Source organism: Lutjanus erythropterus, chromosome 2 (genome assembly GCF_056507025.1).
Source record: "Lutjanus erythropterus isolate fLutEry1 chromosome 2, fLutEry1.hap2, whole genome shotgun sequence".
Taxonomy (NCBI): Eukaryota; Metazoa; Chordata; class Actinopteri; order Lutjaniformes; family Lutjanidae; genus Lutjanus; species Lutjanus erythropterus.
Genome location: NC_139318.1, coordinates 26,208,012 through 26,227,061, shown reverse-complemented (window position 1 = coordinate 26,227,061; position 19,050 = coordinate 26,208,012). Strand labels below are relative to the sequence as shown.

The 19,050-nt window shown below is 38.1% G+C and overlaps 1 protein-coding gene across 1 annotated transcript; it reads left to right on the top strand.

Moving 5' to 3' along the window:
- On the top strand, positions 1 to 18,907 carry slc6a11a (solute carrier family 6 member 11a). Its single transcript, XM_084735282.1, has 14 exons — positions 1 to 755; positions 4,789 to 4,923; positions 5,004 to 5,144; positions 5,377 to 5,464; positions 8,549 to 8,681; positions 12,512 to 12,646; positions 14,335 to 14,438; positions 15,347 to 15,471; positions 15,824 to 15,936; positions 16,029 to 16,166; positions 16,305 to 16,407; positions 18,123 to 18,223; positions 18,321 to 18,491; positions 18,632 to 18,907. The coding sequence occupies exons 1-14, from the start codon at positions 509 to 511 to the stop codon at positions 18,746 to 18,748; spliced, it is 1,851 nt and encodes a 616-aa protein (XP_084591408.1). The 5' UTR covers positions 1 to 508; the 3' UTR covers positions 18,749 to 18,907.
- Positions 18,908 to 19,050: the final 143 nt, after the last annotated feature.

Sequence of the window (19,050 nt, the reverse complement as noted above, 5' to 3'; positions counted from 1 at the left end):
TAAATCTAGTTTTTGTTTTTATTTCAGTTAACTAAAATCTGTTTCCACACTTGGTTTTATTTTGTGGTTTAATCTTGCAAACAGTGTGCAAGCTTTTCTCCTTTCTCCTCTCCCTATATTTTCTTACTTGGGGCTCTTAAGAGGTATTATTATGTAAAATACCAGACATGTTTTATTATACAAAACCATACTAATGTATACTTAAATACATTAAAGCTAATCTGTATTTTGGGACTGTGTTAAAAATACATTTTGCCCCGGGTAAACCAATATGTCTACTACTTGTCGGTCATTTATACCTTGTGCAAGGCAGCGAGCCCCCAGTGTCAAAGCTTTAAGAACCATGTCCAAGAACAAATTAGTCACACATAATCCATCACTCTCCTGTTTGTCATTTACATGCTGGCAAACTGCTTCTGGCATACACCTAGAGGTCCCCCTTGTGGCTAAAATACCTTGCAGTCTGTCAATTATGTAGCCTCTTACAAAACTGCATCAGGCAGTCCCCATGCAGTCAATCCAGAAATTCAGGTATCTATGCCAATCTTCCCCAGTACACCACTTCTCCCTCAGCGGTATGGCAGACTTTCTGTGCAGGCTGTGCCATCATCTCTCCCCAAAAACGACCTCACAAACAGTCAAGGAGCGAGGCAAGTGGGGTAGCAAAAAGGAGTTCATTCTGTCTGTGGCTGGTGCTATTATTGGACTTGGAAATGTGTGGAGATTTCCGTATCTATGCTACAAGAATGGTGGTGGTGAGTATTTCTATTTATCATTCTCTCAGGTCAGTATTCCTCCTGCAACATCCACTTACTAAAAGTGCAGTAAAGTGTCAAATGCTAACTTTTTAAAACTCTTTTTTTTGTTTTTGTTGTGTATAACCTAGTAATAAATAAATAAGTATTGGCAAACTGATTAGAGTATTCTTTTATTATTTTCCAAGGAACTATAATTAGATTTTTTGGTACTGCTTTACTTAAATCATTTATAAATGGTTTATAACATGCATTATTAATAAGGTTGTAAAGATTTTATAAATCATAAATAAGCTGCTACAACACATTAGATAAAAAGAGCAACACTGACCTTTTGCTTGCCAAATAGTGAGCTTACATTTATCTTTACTGTTAAGCCTCAGATCTTATTGCTTATTGACCTCACTTTGTCTTCTCCATCAGCAGCAGTTATACCTGTCAGCTTCGTTACATATATTTTTTTAAGGAATTCCTAGTATTTAACCACTGTCAGACTATCTCAATAGTCAAAAAGTTTCATTTGGCATATCAATTTACCAGATTCATACACTAAGACTTTAGTAATATTGTTTACATGGACATTTTCTTCCTCCTTATTATCACAGGTGTTGATATGACGTAAGTCATGAAAAAATAGTGATGTATTTTACAATTTCTATTTTGTATAAATGCCAGTAAGTCATTAGTAAGCTTAATTAGTAGCAAGTAGTAACTTAGATCTAGTAGCAGATATTCCCACCTATGTAGGAAAATTGTGTTATAGCTCATGTGTATCATTGATTATTAATGATTCAGAAAATGATTAAACCCTAAATAATAACCTAAAATTATGAAAAAAAAAAATTATAAGGTAAGTCTTACTGTAAAGTGGTACTGATTTTTTTTTTTAATTTGTTTTACCCTATTTGTTATTAGGTTGTATCTTGACGGTATTGTAAAATATTGAAAGACAGGTGGACTAGAAAGATGTCTGCAGTAGACTGAGGGAAACTACACCCGCTGAAAAACAAACAGCATTTTATATGTGATAAATTTATGAATTCATTATTATTAAGTATTATTTGAAAAACTCAGTGTTACTGTCACAAACCCCGAATGCTGTGGTCTGCAAAACTTTCCATCTGTTCCCTCTGCTTCACATTTGATGGATAAGGGTTTGACAGGTTACAAAAGGTTATGAAAATAATGTTCTGTCCGCATTTGTGCAAAGAGCACAATCACATTCTTTGCTGAATCCCTACAGATTTTATTTACTTACAAAACACCACAGTCCTCTTGCTGATCTCGCATCCCTCAAATTGAACTGACTCAGAAATGTAATCTATTACAAAAGCACTTTAAACAGGACACTGCCATAATTGTTTTAAACTCATCCACAGAGAGTGAATTATGGTGATATTGCACAAAATCTGTCAAGAACTTGCTTGACGATAATCTAGTCAATGGATAAAGTAGCTTTAACAAATTCTACAAAATATAATAGGATTACATGGTGAGTAAAGAGCATACAAGAGGAAAGTCGTCCTGAGCATGTCTGAGCAAGACAATACCGAAGTATTTGATGTGTAACTGTCAGCCTGGGAGCGAGGAACTGGGAATCGGCTAAGCTCATTTTTTGTTTATCTCTCATTTGCCAGTTAGTCTGGCCAAATGCCAGGCTACACAACTGCCCTTTTCTACCAATTTTTAAGTCAAATAAGCCTGTTCAAGGTAAATCTGTGTGTCCTATACTGAATTTAGCACTCTCAATCTTGTCAGATTTCATCTTAGCGTGTTTTTGAGGCCTCAAAAACTGAACCACCTTAATTAAATAAAAGATCTGAGTGTTCCTTTAACAAAGGCCCATGACCTTAAATAACAGACTACCTGCTAAACATTTTTTCTCAGCATAAAGGTGAAGACGACACTTTACTCCTCATAAACTATTAGTTTTTGTCATTCCTGTCATTGCCTTTGTAAATGTTTTTTTTCAAACATTCCCAAATTTGCCAAGTATGTCAAATGATGATCTTTAACATAAAGTCTGTCCTTTACCAAATTCATGTCCTTTATTGTCCATATTGTAATAACGTATAGCTTTTAGATCTGGTTTCGGTGTGGGTTTTACATGCTTTTTGAATGACATTACATGTGGACACTCATAGTTACTGTGCATCTCTGTGCCAACACTGTGTAAACACAGCACCAGTTACAAAATTAGCAACGTACAATATGGATTTTTTCAGACCAATAATTACCTGCTTCGCGTGGTAGATATAAGATAACCAATAATTTCACTTTTCTGTGTTTTAGAAAGAAGTTTATATAACCCGTAGTTCATGCACATGTGAGGGTAAGAAATGCTAAGATGGATGGACATCATTTTACACATTGATGGAAAAGAGTGCATCCACTATAGGACTAATTTATAAAATCAACCTGACTTAAAGCGTTTTTACTAAACTGAACCTACATTGAACCCTAACCCTAACTTGCCAGACAATCATAGCTTGTTGTTGAATTTGTGTGTCTTTATATGCAGAAAGTATACCTGGGTTAAAATATCCAGTAACTGCATATCAATAGCCTACCAATGTGTTCAATATAGGCTTCATTATGGTGAAAAAATAAGGTGAAGTTAAGGTTGACTTTACAGTTTAGTCCTCGATTGTAAGAATATGTGGGTGCACAAATTATGACTTTCGTAATAACTGCAGCAGGTGCACTGCACTTCATGTTCCAGGGAGAAAGGCTGGCCTGTTGTGCTGGCTCTCTGCATACAATTATCTCGTGGTCATGAATTAACCAAAATCACGTATCTTGTACCCACGAATTAGCAAAAAACATGCACACATAATGGCATTTCAAGCACTCAATGTAGTAAAACATGGTCTCTATATATTCTTTCTCTCGAGGCACTTTGATGTATCAGATAAGTCCAAAATCCAAAATCCAAAAATGTACAACATCCACAAGGTACAAACAAGAATATTTACTTCTTCTCTCTCATTAAGAATTGCAGAATTTAAGACTTGTGTCCCATTTGTCCAGGTATGGAGGAGGATTCTTGCACACCTGTGGCCACAAAGCAAAAAATATGTAGGCCTGTTATTAATTACCAAGGTTTTGACATGACAGTCAAAACATGACAGACATGACATTTACATGACTGTCCTTATATTGAAACAAAGGTAAATGGTAACACGTATTTTTAGCAATGTGACTGCAAATGTGAGGCCATCTTCCTCCACACCTGTACTTTTTTTTCCATGATTTGATGATCATGAATGTCTCAATTTAAAACACTATTAAAATATCTCAATACAGCCAGACTTACTTAGATTTAGGCCACTGTGCAGTAAGCTAGTCTGGTCAAAAATAGCGTCAATGAAAACGAGTAGGAGTTGGTTCCTTTGTCGGGCAACTGAAACTAACAAATGAAAATGAATTATGTGGTTAATAGTCAATGCAGTCATATCTGGATATCTGAAATCTTCATCTGGGGAGAGAGCTGTGTTAAAGTGAATACCATGGCATTACACGTGGTATTCACTATGTGTATATTTGAGGTGGGTTTGAGTGTGTATGTGTGTCAGGGTGGGTCTGAACAGTGGTGGAGGAAGTCTTCAGATCCTTTACTGAAGTAAAATAACTAATACCACACTGTAAAAATACTTCATTACAAGTGGCTGAAAGTCCAGCATTGAAATGTATGTAAGTGTAATCAGGAAAGTGTACTTAAAGTATTCAAATTAAAAGTACTCCATGCAGAATACTGTATACAAAGTGCAGTAATATCTAAATCATCTGTCAGTCCTTGCACCAGTATGATTTAGGTAACAAGTTAAGTTGAGAAAGAAAGACACGTTATGAGCCTTTTAATGTTAATTTATTTTATCTAATAAGTAACATTATTATTATTGTCCTCCCGTCATTTTGCAAAGCAAAGCAACTTGAGCATCTGTGGTTTACAGCTTAAGTCAAATTTCCAGGTAGTTTCAGAAATCAGAAAAATGTATGTGACTATGGTACTCTGCTTTTTTCACACTTGCAGGTGCATTCTTCATTCCTTACATCCTATTCCTCGTGACCTGTGGCTTACCTTTGTTTATTCTGGAGACAGCTCTGGGCCAGTACACCAGTCAGGGAGGAATCATGTGCTGGAGGAAGGTCTGCCCCTTGTTTGAAGGTGATGTACTGAGCAGAGTTTAGCAGTTTAAGACAAAAATACTACGGCAATGCAATGTTAACGTTTTATGTTGTTTCCAGGCATGGGATACGCCAGCCAAATGATCATTTTCTATGGATCTGTCAGCTACATTGTGATTTTAGCTTGGGCTTTCCTCTACTTTTTCTCTTCCTTCTCGGCTGAGCTTCCATGGGCCAGCTGTAATAACACATGGAATACAGGTAAATTAATTATTTGTTTGGTCCTGTCAACCATTATAGAGATTATCTCTCCCAAGTTAATTTAAAAAACACAATAGTAAGGAAAATTGTATTCATAATTAAGTGTAGGGTCTGTGTAATTGGAATTTACCTAAACTGGCTGCTGTATCACTGTGCAACAATAAATTAACAAGTAATAGTGATCTAATAATGCTAATAACTGTGTATTTAACAATATTTTGATATGTTTCAGATTCTTGTGTGGTATTGAACAACTATAATGCCACTGCTAACTGGACCTCGCGTACGAATACATCGTCGTCTGTAACAGAGTTTTGGCAGTAAGTTTTTATCCAAACAAGACTGAATTTAATAGGAATTGGTCACAGATTAACAATGGATAACAAGGTGAAAAAACTATTTGGATAGGTGACCACTGAAGCATCCATAATACAAATAGATACATAATACATAATAAAGAGCTTGATCCAAATTCTGTCACATGCCTGTTCAAGTCTGGTAGTGATTGGGTGTGTGCAAACGTTTTATAATTCACTGATGTAAGTTTTTTTTTGCACATGTTAGGGCATGAGCAACTTCTGCCAATTTTATAATACAATTTACAATCTCATGTAACAGCTGACATAACTACTCTTAACTTGAACCAGACCACAGGTCTTAACCAACCAGAAAAATGCGTGACTCATAGAAAATCTCTGTCGTAACCACTAGCTCTGTTGAGCAGTGGAGGTCACCTGATCAGCACGAAGGCAGGAAAACATTTATTAAGCACACCTTTTGACTAAATAGCATAGTGGGGTTTTAATAAGCTGCACTTTCCCCCATTCCCTGCACTCTTGGCATGACAGGGAAATACGTAAGGGATAATTTACAGTGAGCAAATCGTTATTGTGTCAGCAGTGACTTGAGACATGAGATTTATTTATTAAAATTGAACGATCTTTGACGATCTTTCCCAAAGTTTAACCAGAGTGCTTAGTGCTTAATAGGAGAGAGGGTTGCCTCCTCAGGATATTTTTATTCTTATTGTTCATTCATTCTCTATAAAGTCAAAGTCAGCATCAGTATTTTGAGATAGTCATGTCTATGCATGTTTATGTATTGGGGCTGTTGTGTTTGGCCTCATCCAGTACTGATGCTGCACTCTTGTCATATGGGATGGATAGCAGAGATGGGAAAAAATCCTAATGACTTTCAAGCATTCACGCCATAAAGACAGTTACAGAGTTGGGTTGTTGTTTAGTTTTCAGGCAGTTCCACATTTCAAGTGCCAGGCTGAATTCATCTGAGCTACATTAAGTAGACGATTTAGGGGGTGATGGGGGATGCCATCCCCTTTGTTAGCAAAATAACCAAAATACGTCCTCCTTGTTAACCTGTCATTCCCCCTTTCTATCCTCTAGTAGCACAGAGTGTGCAGGGGCGAGAGGTTGTTTAGTTGAATATGTTAGTCTAGTCTGTCTGACTCACCGATCCTTTATCCGTCTGCAGTTTCTTAGGATCTATGGCCCTGACCATGGTTCTGAAATATCAGCAATTAAAGGAGAAGTGTGTGATTTCCAGTGGCCTCTAGCGTTCAAACCTTAGATTGCAACTAAGAGGATTTACCCCGACACCGCCCCTCTCACACCAAGTGTACAGTGGCCGTCAGCGGACAAAATGGCGAGCGAAAGCTTTCTCACAACAAACTACAATTATGTGTGTAGGATGAATTACCTGTCCAGCAGAAGACAGGCAACCTCGGCATCACTTTGAAAACTTTTGTCCTCCATCAGCGATTCTATCATGTAAACGCTATGCCAATGTTGATTCGTGTTTTTGCCGTTTCCTGTCATGCTTGCGTTTACTTTCTTCGCGTCTCCGCTTCTTGGATGACGGGAATTCACTGTCCGCTGCTTTTTGCTCTGGTACAGTGTATGTATGATCCTCCATTTGTCAAAACTGTGCCAGTCAAGGTTCACAACGCTAAATGGTCTGCCAGCAATCACCCGCGTCTATCCTCCCCATCTACTTCCGTGTTTACGCTGCGGCGTCTACGTAAGGTCGCCATGGGCTTCCCAAGACTCACTGTTAGTGCAGTTTGTCCGCTCTGCGCTGCCGTAGATGGCGCAGGATGATGATCTCCGTAAGTTGACCCGACAGTATATAACTATAAATGGCTATTTCTAAAGATATAGACATAAACATATAGATTATGAGTTTACGTTGATTGTTAATAATAAATAACATACTTATATATAATATATCGCATTTATATACATAAATTCCTGTAATTATTACACACTGGTCCTTTAACTGTGCTGTGTCTTCACTGCCCATGTTGCTGAAGTGGCAGACAGATTTAGACAGACACTAAACCCAGCCATCACGGGAGCACTGGGGCACTGTTATGACGGTGGTGTGACAATGGAGGGCCAAGGCCCCTTAAGCCCAAGATCTGGAAGTTTTACTCAAATTCAAATGTCATGGTGAGGCTGATTGGTGGGCAATCACCAGACCCTCAGGAGGTGGTCTGCCCATCTTATTCAGCTTTTTTTTTTTTTTAAACTGGCTATTTCTAACTAAATACCATTCATGTCAACATCCAAGTTGTAAAGAAGATACAATATATTAGACTTGGTTCTTATTAATATGCAGTTGCATGAAAAGCCAAACCAATATGGATGGCACAGACCAGCCAAAAGTCATAATTTAAGGTAATTAAACCCAAGTTTATTGCTACAGAATATCACCAATACACAGAACTTACACCTCCAAAACATCTCTACTGCATCTTTACTTTGTGAAGTTGTAACATGGGAGTTTCTTTCCATCTCTACAGTTCTCCGATTTGACATAAATGCAACATCAGTGCTGCACAACTTTTGTATCTGGCTCGGGTTTCCACATGTGCAGACTGTGTTGGATTGACTTGTGTTGGATCTCTGTCACACTTTTGATTTTGTCATTGTTGTTGTTGTTGCATCAGCTTGGGCAATTCAATTCTTTTATTGTAGCGTGAGCAGATCAGCAGACGGTTAAGCTTTTCTCAGGGTTTTTGTGTCATTCATGGGTGTGACCCTTATAAAGCAAGCGCTAGGACCTTTCCTGTGATTAATAAACAACTAGTACTCCTCACAGAAACAAGAACATCAAAAACCAAATATTGTCCAGAAAAATAGTAAGAAGAAAATACAAATAAAAAAAATATGATATTATGTTAATAACCAGAGAAGGGAATAAATGTTTTTACCATCTAACAGTGAAAAATACAGATGTGTATATGTGTCATCTCCTCATATTGTAAAACATTCATCGAAACAGTATAATCAATAAACAAATTAAATTTAATTTGTGATTCAGTGTTAGGATGTTAGGATGTATATTTCCTCAAATAACTGGTGACAATACTTTGGTCCCTACAGACGACGGGTGCTAAACATCTCCACCGGCATAGAGGTGCTGGGAAAGATACAGTGGGACCTTTCTTTGTGCCTTCTTCTGGCCTGGGTCATCTGCTACTTCTGTGTCTGGAAGGGAGTGAGATCCACAGGAAAGGTAACACTGAAATGATAAAATCCTAACTCAGAAATTACATTACCCACGCTCATGTTTTATTAATTTATTTAAAGCTACAATTGATAACTTTTATAAGAATAACATACTGTCACTACATCCTGACAGTTGTCTATGAGACAGAGAATATTTGATAAAAATCAGGTTCCTCTGGCTCCTCCTAGTGCTCCTAATGGCACTTGCAAGAATCCACTGTGCCTGAACAAAAACAACCAATAAAAGCCAGCTTTCAAACCAAAACACTGACATTTGACAGCCGGGAATGAGTCTAATTTCCAGATTGGTTGATCTGGATTGATTGCTGTCAGTGTCTTGTCAAATACAGACCGGTTTGAGGGTTGTCGGGCCACAGGGAGATGTTAGTGCTGACCTATAAACTGGGTTAAAGGACGCTTCTCAACTGTTTCAGGAGGACACACATAATTATAAATAGATAACAAAAATAAGGTTTTTCTTCCATGGGGGGAGGGGGGCTTACTTGTGCGGTAGCCTGTTCACATGCTGACAAGTTGCTATAGTGCAACTCAGGCAAACATCTTAAGGTATCACACCAGTGTATTTAATATACCAAAAGGGCCTTTTTTTGTATTTGCTGAACTAAATTAACATTTTATTTAGCCTAATGAAACTTGCCTAGTTAAGGAATGTTAAGGTACTTCAATTAGTGCAAATCCCTCATAATAAGTATATTTTATTTTACGATTTCTGCTGTAAGACTTGAGTACCTCAATATAAGTATGAAAGAAATCTGATACCACAAACCTTCAGACAAAGGAAGAAAATTAACACACTAAAACCAATTAGAAAATAACAAAAGTTAAGAATAAATGAATAAAAATATGGTATTACATTTGAAATTTAAAAATTGCCATCCTGTGACTTAAATTTTACTTTTTGTGGATAAATCTCACTGGGAGATGTAAATTTCTCAGTGACTACTAAGTTGTGTTTCCCACTTTTCTGCACAAAACAGCAACTATTTAAAAGTTCATAAAAGACCAGCACCACACATTCGACTTCTATCCAGAGGGGGAATGTAATTAAGTACATTTGCTCAATTACTGTACTGTACTGTACTGCTCAATATTTCAGCCACCCCTCCTCACCTGTCTGAAGATCACCTGGTCACACTCACAGATACACTGTCACTCTGTTCTCCACAGAGTTTATCATCTTCCTCTGATTGTTGTGGGTTTATGAGGTCTGGCTGATCAGGTCCAGACTGTTAAACTCAGTGTTTCTCTTCTAATGTTCTCCTCTCAGAACACCTGATTTATAGTGACTTTAAGGACTCTATGTAGCAGCTGCACCCAGTGCCCTCTATTGACCAGCCCACATTAGAGCCAGACAGATGTATTGGTTGGTCGGTATTATCGGTCTGATACCGACCTAGTACAACTTTATTGATTTATATCTGTATCTGCATGTTTATTGTCAGTTGTGTTTTACAGATCACAGTTGATTGGGGTTATCAGCAGCATTTATGTGTCTTTGATCCTTTTTCTTAAGACACGTTATTCAGTTTGTGTTATTTTAAAATGTGTAGTTATTCAAAAATACCAGTGAAAGACCCAATTCCATTTTGGATTATATAAATAAAGAATATCGGCCGATATATCAGTATGGCAGTTACACTTATACTTATACTCACTTATACTAAGAGCATTTAAAAAGTTTGAGTAAAGCCTCTATGATCCTGCGCATTTGAACAAATATGTCCTTTCCCACAATAATATGACTGCTGCATGTGTTTAAACATGTAACGACACCATTAACCTGTCAGTAAATTTTCTTTTCAAACCAGTGATGTGTTAATACAGTTGACCTTTACAAAGTTACATCACCTAATGATGTAACATACAATATATTCTCTTGATACGTCAAATGTCTATCAAAAGGCATGAAGCAGTATTTCTTCTCGACTGGCCTTTTCATAACCAGCATCTGTTTAAAGTATGCCTTTTCCTTCATACAAGCATGTTGCTGAGGTGGATGAGGAGAAATCTGAAACCATTTCACCCCCTGGTCATGGCTGGGTGCCTGAGGTGTGCTGTGGAAATGACGAGAAATCCAAAAGACACGGGCATACGTTGGTTATCTGGTTTGAAATACCACCTTTTCCTCGTGTAGCTGCCAAAGCACATGACTCTCATGGGAACATTCCAGGCCTTCTTACAGTATCTTCAAATTAATTAAATCAAAAGAGATTTCTTCAGAAAGATGCTGTTAATGATCAAATCTTTCTGGCATCTCTTTGTGTAACACAGTGTATACGCACTTTGGCACCTCCCGAGGGTAAAGTAAAAGGCATATCAGTGGAGATTTAAGAGTAATAAGAATGTGGTCTTGCCCCCATGGTAAGTCAGACCTGCTGCCGCATGCAATCAACTGTCATTCACCTCTCCGTCAAGCCCAGGGCATTGCAGACAGTATTAATGATGATGGATGTTTTTCTGACTGGTGTGAAAAATGGCTAGAGGCCAGTGTTGTAAATTCTTAGCAGCCAGCGGATGAGCAGGATTGGCATGAGTTCTGTGAAGGGGAGAAAGCTGAGTGGAAACGCTGACTGCCAAACTGCTCTGTGAGTGACATATTTGTAACTGATCCGGGGTACAGTTATCTAATGTCATTATGTGATTCAGTCCCTACTGCTGTATTTTTCCCCCAAGGCTTCACATAAGTCAGGAAGATATTTTCAAGGATATGTCCTCAATAACAAAAATAGTGTTATATATTATTACTTTTGCAGCTTTTTGCAGCTTTGTGCAGAAAATCTAAGGCGGTTAAAAAAAAGTCAAAATACTGGGTTGGCAATGATGTGGTCTCATACAGTTGGCAGAGTAGCCTAGACAGATATCTACTTCTTTGATCAAATCACATTATCTGTCTGCAGTATTACTATAAGTCTGTGCAGTCATCCACAGATAAAATAGTCATCTGCCCCTGTAATATTGGCCATTATTTGTCTGGTTCACATATTGTTTTTAAGTGGGAAAGTAGCAGATATATGAATTCATTTTAGATTACAGTACAGCTCTGTTGTAATGTGTCCATAATAAGTATAATAAGGATCTAATAAAGGGCAGAATACTGTCTAATAAAGACCAGATTGTTTCTGTTTTATCTAATTTGATACAAAATACGGCATGTGATGTCTTATCAGCGATTAGTACGATTGCTTTTGTTTATTTAGGCCTTTGTATCCTACTCAGTGGTCTGATCCACTCCGTATATTACAATTAGTGGAAATTTGAGAAAGGATTATTTCATCTTGACAGCCTTAAGGGTGATTCTGTGTTTTAGACCCTGTTTTACATATTGTGGTGTCATTGAATAATAGGTACAAAGAGTTTTGGAACTGGTCTAGGAGACTGAGTGAGCTGGCAGCTGTGAAATGGCCTGCAGTGGAAAAAAGTCCTTGTTTTGCCATAGACGGGCTCAGCTTGTTATTATAGGCACCTTAAAACATTATGGAAAGTTCCCTTCAGGAACAGACCTTTTTGTTAAAGAGTAAGATTATTTTTGTTTCACCAGAAGTATCCATTATATCACTCTGTTCAAGGCCACCAAGCTGCATTTAAAAAACAGTAATTTTAGTTGCTGGTCTGCCTCTGCCCTGATCGGTTAGTTTGTGTTACTGCGTGACTTTTGTCCCACCCTAAGCTGATGGTGTATTACAAAACTACTAAACAGTGTCCAACTGATGTCATAGCATTGCATCTAATATTCAAACTTTCCCACATGGATACAATCCCAGATTTAAATGTAGAATTCCTTCATTTATAACAAAATAATTTTCTGCTTCAATGTAGGCTACCTACTTCACAGCTACATTCCCCTTCATCATGTTGGTGGTGCTGTTTCTCAGAGGAATGACTCTTCCTGGAGCCTTGCATGGTATCAAGTACTACCTGTACCCCAATCCTGCCCGGCTCGCTGACCCACAGGTATCATCGCCTGTTTTCTAATCTGTATGTATTGGGTAGCACTTTATTTGAAGAGGTGCACATAAGACTGACATGACACCGTCATAACCATGTCATGTCAACTGTTATGAACATCAAGGAGTCTTCATGAATGCTTGTGACTGTTGTCTTTAACTGTCATTTGGTCAGTTATTTCATTTTCAATGCAAAGTTGACATTGAGATATCTTTGTTATGTCAACTGCTACGTTTTTGCTAGATGGACCCAAATCCACGACACAGACGAGACACAACTCAGGGGAGGTGAATATTAAAGAACGTTTATTGCAGGGGTGGAAGGGGAATAGAGGTGGAGGAGGAGGCAACTGGCAGAGGGCAAAGGGCGGTGACGAATGACTGGATTACCAGAGCTGGAGATGGCTGAGAGACAGCGGGTTGAACACAAGCAGGCAGGGAGATGAACGTGGTCCTGAAGCACGGGAGAAAAACACCGTTAACACAGAGGCAACACTGGGAAAAATAAAACCCTGAAAAAACTCAAGGCCTGAGCTCTTGCATGTTGTAGACTGAATGAAACTGCACTGGATAAGTGGAGACCGGAGGTAAATATACTGCAGCACTGATGAGATCCAGGTGAGGAGACTGGTTGTGTTGATGTGTTGTGATGATGAACACTACGCCCACAAAAAAAACACACAGACAAAGACAGACAAGACAAACAGGAGACACAGAGGTAGATAGAAAACAGAGGAAAACTCTGGGAGATAATGGGAAGCGCTGCCATGGGCATGACAGCAACTTGATATTAATCAAGCCAATAATGTCTTTATGATGTCAACTTGTCATTATCGGACTAAAAGAATCTGTTTAGCTTTATATGTTAACATTACATTAAACTATGTAGTTGGTTTCGACATTGGCTGACATTATAACTGCATCGTGAATATTTCCCTTGATCCCAATTACAGTGATAAGTTTTGGCCTTGTCATAAAGTGTCATTAAGAATTATTACACTGTCAAATGTTTAACGGACTAATGGCATCATGATTAAGTCACTTGACTTCAACTAGAGTGGTACCATTGGACTTGTCGTATTATATTTGAGGACAAAGTACCGTACTGTGGTGATGTGCAGAGTTGCCTGATGGACAGATCACTAGTTGACTTGTTTTGCGAAAGTAGGCTAACCCCTATCTGCTGTGAACTGTATAGCTAGTTAGCTCGGTTAGTAATGGAGCTAGCTGTCTTATTAGCTGACTCAGCCCAGAGGAGCCAAGAGACAAACCCAGAAAACCATCTTGGTACTGTGTTTCATGTCAAAGTGGCCGTCGTCAGTCTTGAAGGCTGTCTTCGGTCATGGTCTGACTGCATTCATCGGTTTTTGATAAGTTTGATAACATCAAGTTGTCGTAACAAAGACATTGACAGGTTATGCTGTCTTTGCTCATGTCAAGTTGTTATAACAAAGACATTAGCTTAATACATTTCAAGTTGTCATAAGAAAGAGATCTCAAATGATGTCAACTTTGCATTAAAAGGTGACATAATTGATGGACTGTCACTCAATGACAACAGTCAGGAACATTCACAAAAACTTCTTCATGTTCATGTCAGGTGTCATGACATGCTTATGATGGTGTCATGTTAGTCTTATGCACACCTGAGTCAATGAGTGTTTTGGGTCAAGTAATTTGTCACTTGATTTGTAGGTGTGGATGGATGCTGGAACCCAAATATTTTATTCTTATGCCATATGTCTTGGATGTCTGACTACGCTGGGGAGCTACAACAAGTACAACAACAACTGCTACAAGTGAGCATTTCATGATATAACAGAGAATAACATCTCTAGTTCAGTGGTTCAGTTGTATTAGGCTAACAGTATCTAGAATAGTTAATATTATTACTTTTTCTGTGACTAATTTGTACTTAGTTTCATTTGAGTGCAGGTTATTTTAATGTAGTTGTTTAAGTTTCAGTGGTGGAATGTAACTAAGTACATGTCCTCAAGTGCAGTACTTAAGTACTTGTATTTCAGTGCATCTTATTGAACTTTTTTTTTTTTTTTTATCTCTGCTCCACTACATCTCAGGGGCAAATGTTGTACTTTTTACTATACTGCATTTGTCTTACAGCTTTAATTACTTGTTGCTTTTCACATAACAATTTCTCATATTCTTCCTGTCCAGTGAAAACCACATATTACCAGATTTGGTGATTCTGAATTAGATTTTTTTGATCCTTTCAGAGATACGTGTTTGTCTAAACTACGCCAAAGTATATAAAGTAGCTACTGCAGTAAAATCCAACTTACACATTAATGCAGCAGTAATTTTATTTATTTATTTTTTTTTTTTTCCATTTTCTTTTTATTTTTGAAATACATCATTACATCTTTAAGTACATTCATGCCATTAGGTATGCAGCAGTAATTTTAATCCAAACACTTCATATATAATAGTAAAAAAATGACAGGGACCATTTTACTGCACAATGAGTACTTTTACTTTTGATACTTTGAATACAGCTCATTATACTTACATACTGTTACTGAAGAGAGGTTCTGAATGCCTGTACTTGTAGTGGAGTATTTTCACTGTACTTCTTCAAGTTGTCTGTAAGCATGTGTTGTGTATTATTTTACTGTTAATATAGTAATTTTAACAGTCCTGTCTTACTAAGAAAGAAATAAAAACACAGTGAATTGTGTGTGATTTGCAGAGACTCCTTCTATCTGTGCTTGTTGAACAGCGGGACCAGCTTTGTGTCTGGCTTTGCCATTTTCTCAGTTCTGGGCTACATGTCAGAAAAACAGGGTGTTGACATTCGCTCAGTTGCTGAGACAGGTATGAATGTGAATCTACTTGGTGGCATTTATAAAGACTTTAAACTGTCAGACTAAATGAAGTTGTTTCCTATAATTTTCCTTCCTTTGATCATACAGTGAAGATGTATGATGAGAATGTAAGTTTGTTGTTTGATATTGTGAGGAGATTGTTTTGAAATAGGTACTCATTTTAATTTATCAGTTTTAGCTTCTGTGATTGTTTTTTTCCTAAAATACTCATGTAAAAAACAAGCACAATAGATAGAATATCAGCTTTGCCACAAAAGTATCCTAATTTGTCACCAAGTTGTATCAAACAAGACACTTTGCTAGAGATCAGTGACTTACTCACTGCTGATTTCGTCCTGCAGGCCCCGGTCTCGTGTTCATCGTCTATCCACAAGCTGTGACCCTTCTGCCGTGGCCTCAGGTCTGGTCCGTGTGCTTCTTCGTCATGATCATCTTGTTGGGAATAGACGGTCAGGTCAGCTGCAGCCTTCTGTATGTCTCCCGAACATTTCCTGCAGTGTTTTTTGTGTTGTCCCTACACTAACATTTCTCTCTGTTGTTCTCCAGTTTGCTGGGCTTGAAAGCATCATGACCTCTCTAACGGATATCTACCCTTCCCAGATCCGAAAAGGATATCGCCGAGAGCTTCTTCTGATGCTGATCTGTGCTCTTTGCTATGTATTTGGCCTGCTTTTGGTGTCAGAGGTAAGCTGTGAGAAGTATACATCCACTGGAGGTCATGTAAGCAATTCAGGATTCAACTGAGGATGAACATCAGTGAGCACAAAATAAAAGGCAGTTGATATCCAGACCAGTTTTCAATCTGTCCTGTTTTCATTCTAGGCTGGCGCATACATTCTTCAGATCTTTGATCACTATGTATGCAGTGGTCCCACTCTGCTTCTGATGGCAATCTTCCAGTCAGTGATTATTGGATGGATTTATGGTAAGATACAGTTGTCAACAGTACGATTGTCTTTAGTTTTTATAGGTGACCTGACATCATGGTTCATTTTCTTTGCTTGGCCATTCTCAGTGTGTACTATAACCACTCCACTCAACCTGTCTGTCCAAATATAACCTGTCCCCTCGGCCTGTCTGTCCCAGTATAACCAGTCTGCTCAGCTGGTGTGTCCCACTGCACTCCTCAAAGTTTTCAGACATTTTAAGCTGTGGCAGAAGTTGTCAGATACAGCAGAAAGGTCTCTCACAGATATGGAATATGTAGGAGTTGTAGAAAATATAGAAATCACGACTGGAGAATGCACCGTGAGCATTTTAGCTTTTTTCCCAAACAGAGTGTTGTCACACATGATTCAACGATTCAAGGACTTTTATTATGATTTTACAGCAAAGGGCTGTACAACAAAATTATACAGTCAGAACTAGTCTACTCAGGTGCAACAGCCCGATCCAGGATGTTGTGGAAGCAGTTTTCTCTGCGTGGGCACAACAGTCTCTGGTTTCCTGTTGAGCCAGCCTTTTATCTGTTTCATTTTCCTGACTGAACTTTATCTAGGAGCAGCCTTAAGTCCCAGCTGTAGCATGGCCTGTATCTGCTCACCTCCTCTCTACCTGGGGTGGATCCGTGGCAATGTGTTTTCCGCTAGACTGGCTGCATGTTCAAGAGATGTTGACTACATTTGTTGATCATCTCAGGATCCGCTTGTGCTGTATGTACTTAACTACAGTACTCAAGTAAATGTACTTAATTACTGTCCACCACTGGTTACATGGCTCCAGATTTTCAGTCAATCTGGTGCAAAAGAGGTGTCTATGATATTTAAAGGAGCAATATGTGAGAATTGTGTGTGCAAAAATGAGTACTGAGGGCTGTACTACGAAGGAAGCTCAATACAGCCAGGCTTTCTTTGCATGCGCTGGCTCAACAAAACCTAAAACCCCACTCTGAGATAACAGGTATCGTGACAGTGGTTATCAACTTGCTTTATTAACTCCAGCTTTCTTCAGACTGTGCACACTAACATAAAAAGGGAAGTTTGGTGCATCACTTGACTCTTCTTCTGCACAAAGTGAAGTGATTTTGAGCCGCCCACTTCAGTCAAGATTAACAAGCTAATATAATGAAGAGTTATGGAAATTATATTAAAAATATCTCAGCAAAAAGCAACATCATTGCTGCAAATAAGACAGGAGAAGAAGAATGCTGTCAGATAATTACAGATCAACTGAATGCTATCTTAATGCTGCTGTTTATTTCTAACATGACAACTGCACATTAAACAATAAAACTTCAGACAGCAGATTTAATCACTGATCCTGTCTGTCTGATACCGTCCCATGACGACAGAGACGTGGACATCACAGTTTTTGGCAAAAAAATTTAATGAAAATGCAGCTAAAAATGATAACTCAGGAAATAATTTAACTTGTTACTTCTGTCAAAAAAGTAACAATAAAATATCTATTGAATCTTTGCACATCTTTTTATGTTTTGTCTTTGATTTTTGCACCAAATTATGATCGGTAGTATCAATAAGAGTATCTATCAGTATCAGTATCAGTATCAGTATGGGTATCAATTAAACCTTAACAATGCCCATCTCTAATTATAAAGTAATTTATTACTTTCAAATGAATATAACTAGTAAAATGTAACATATTAGATTTTTAAAGTAAGTTACCCAACACTTGTCCTAGGTGCTGAACGCTTCAGTGACAACATTGAAGACATGATCGGGTACAAGCCTCTATCACTCATCAAGTACTGCTGGATGTACTGCACCCCTCTGATTTGCAGTGTAAGTGTTTCAAGCAGAATAAATAATATTTATAGAAATCATCTTTCGTTTTGAACCAAAAAAAGTTTATATATTTGTTATTTGTTTCCCTTAAAAGGGCACCCTTGTATTTTTGTTGCTGAGATACACCCCCATGAGGTTCAACAACTCCTACGTGTATCCTTGGTGGGCGTACGGCATCGGCTGGTTTCTGGCCATGTCGTCTCTCACGATGATCCCAGTGACCATGGTCTGCAAACTGGCCAAAGGAAAAGGGACTCTCTGGCAGGTCAGTGGTCGTTGATATCAGGTGACTTGTCATTTTACACCTTTAAGAAACATTTGATATTTACAAATTATTCTTCATCTCCTGTGCATGCTGTTGTGATGGAAGTGATTTTCTTTGACAATATTAATATGTTTCCATAGCGTCTCAAGACAAGCTTCAAACCCGCTGATGACCTTCCAGTGATGGCAAAGGAAATGGCAAGCATGAGTGTCGCACTGCATTTGACTGATGATGGAAAAAATGACAATATGCAATGAAATGGCAATCCATTTTTTTATCTTAAAAAAATGTAGAGCAGGTTGTTTACAATATAGATGGTGGTGGTATTCATATAGAAGTATTTGTTTTATGGTGAGGTGGCCTGAACACATTATATTAAATGTCTAATATAGGGTTTTTATATCATTAAATTATATTTGGAATTGTTACACATACAATACATATCAAAACAACAATGGGGGCTTCTGCATGTTTTTCGCCCACTCACGCACACATTTTACATTATTGCTGTCTATAGGCAGGGTATTACTGTAGAAAACAAGTAAGCCATGAGCAGTGT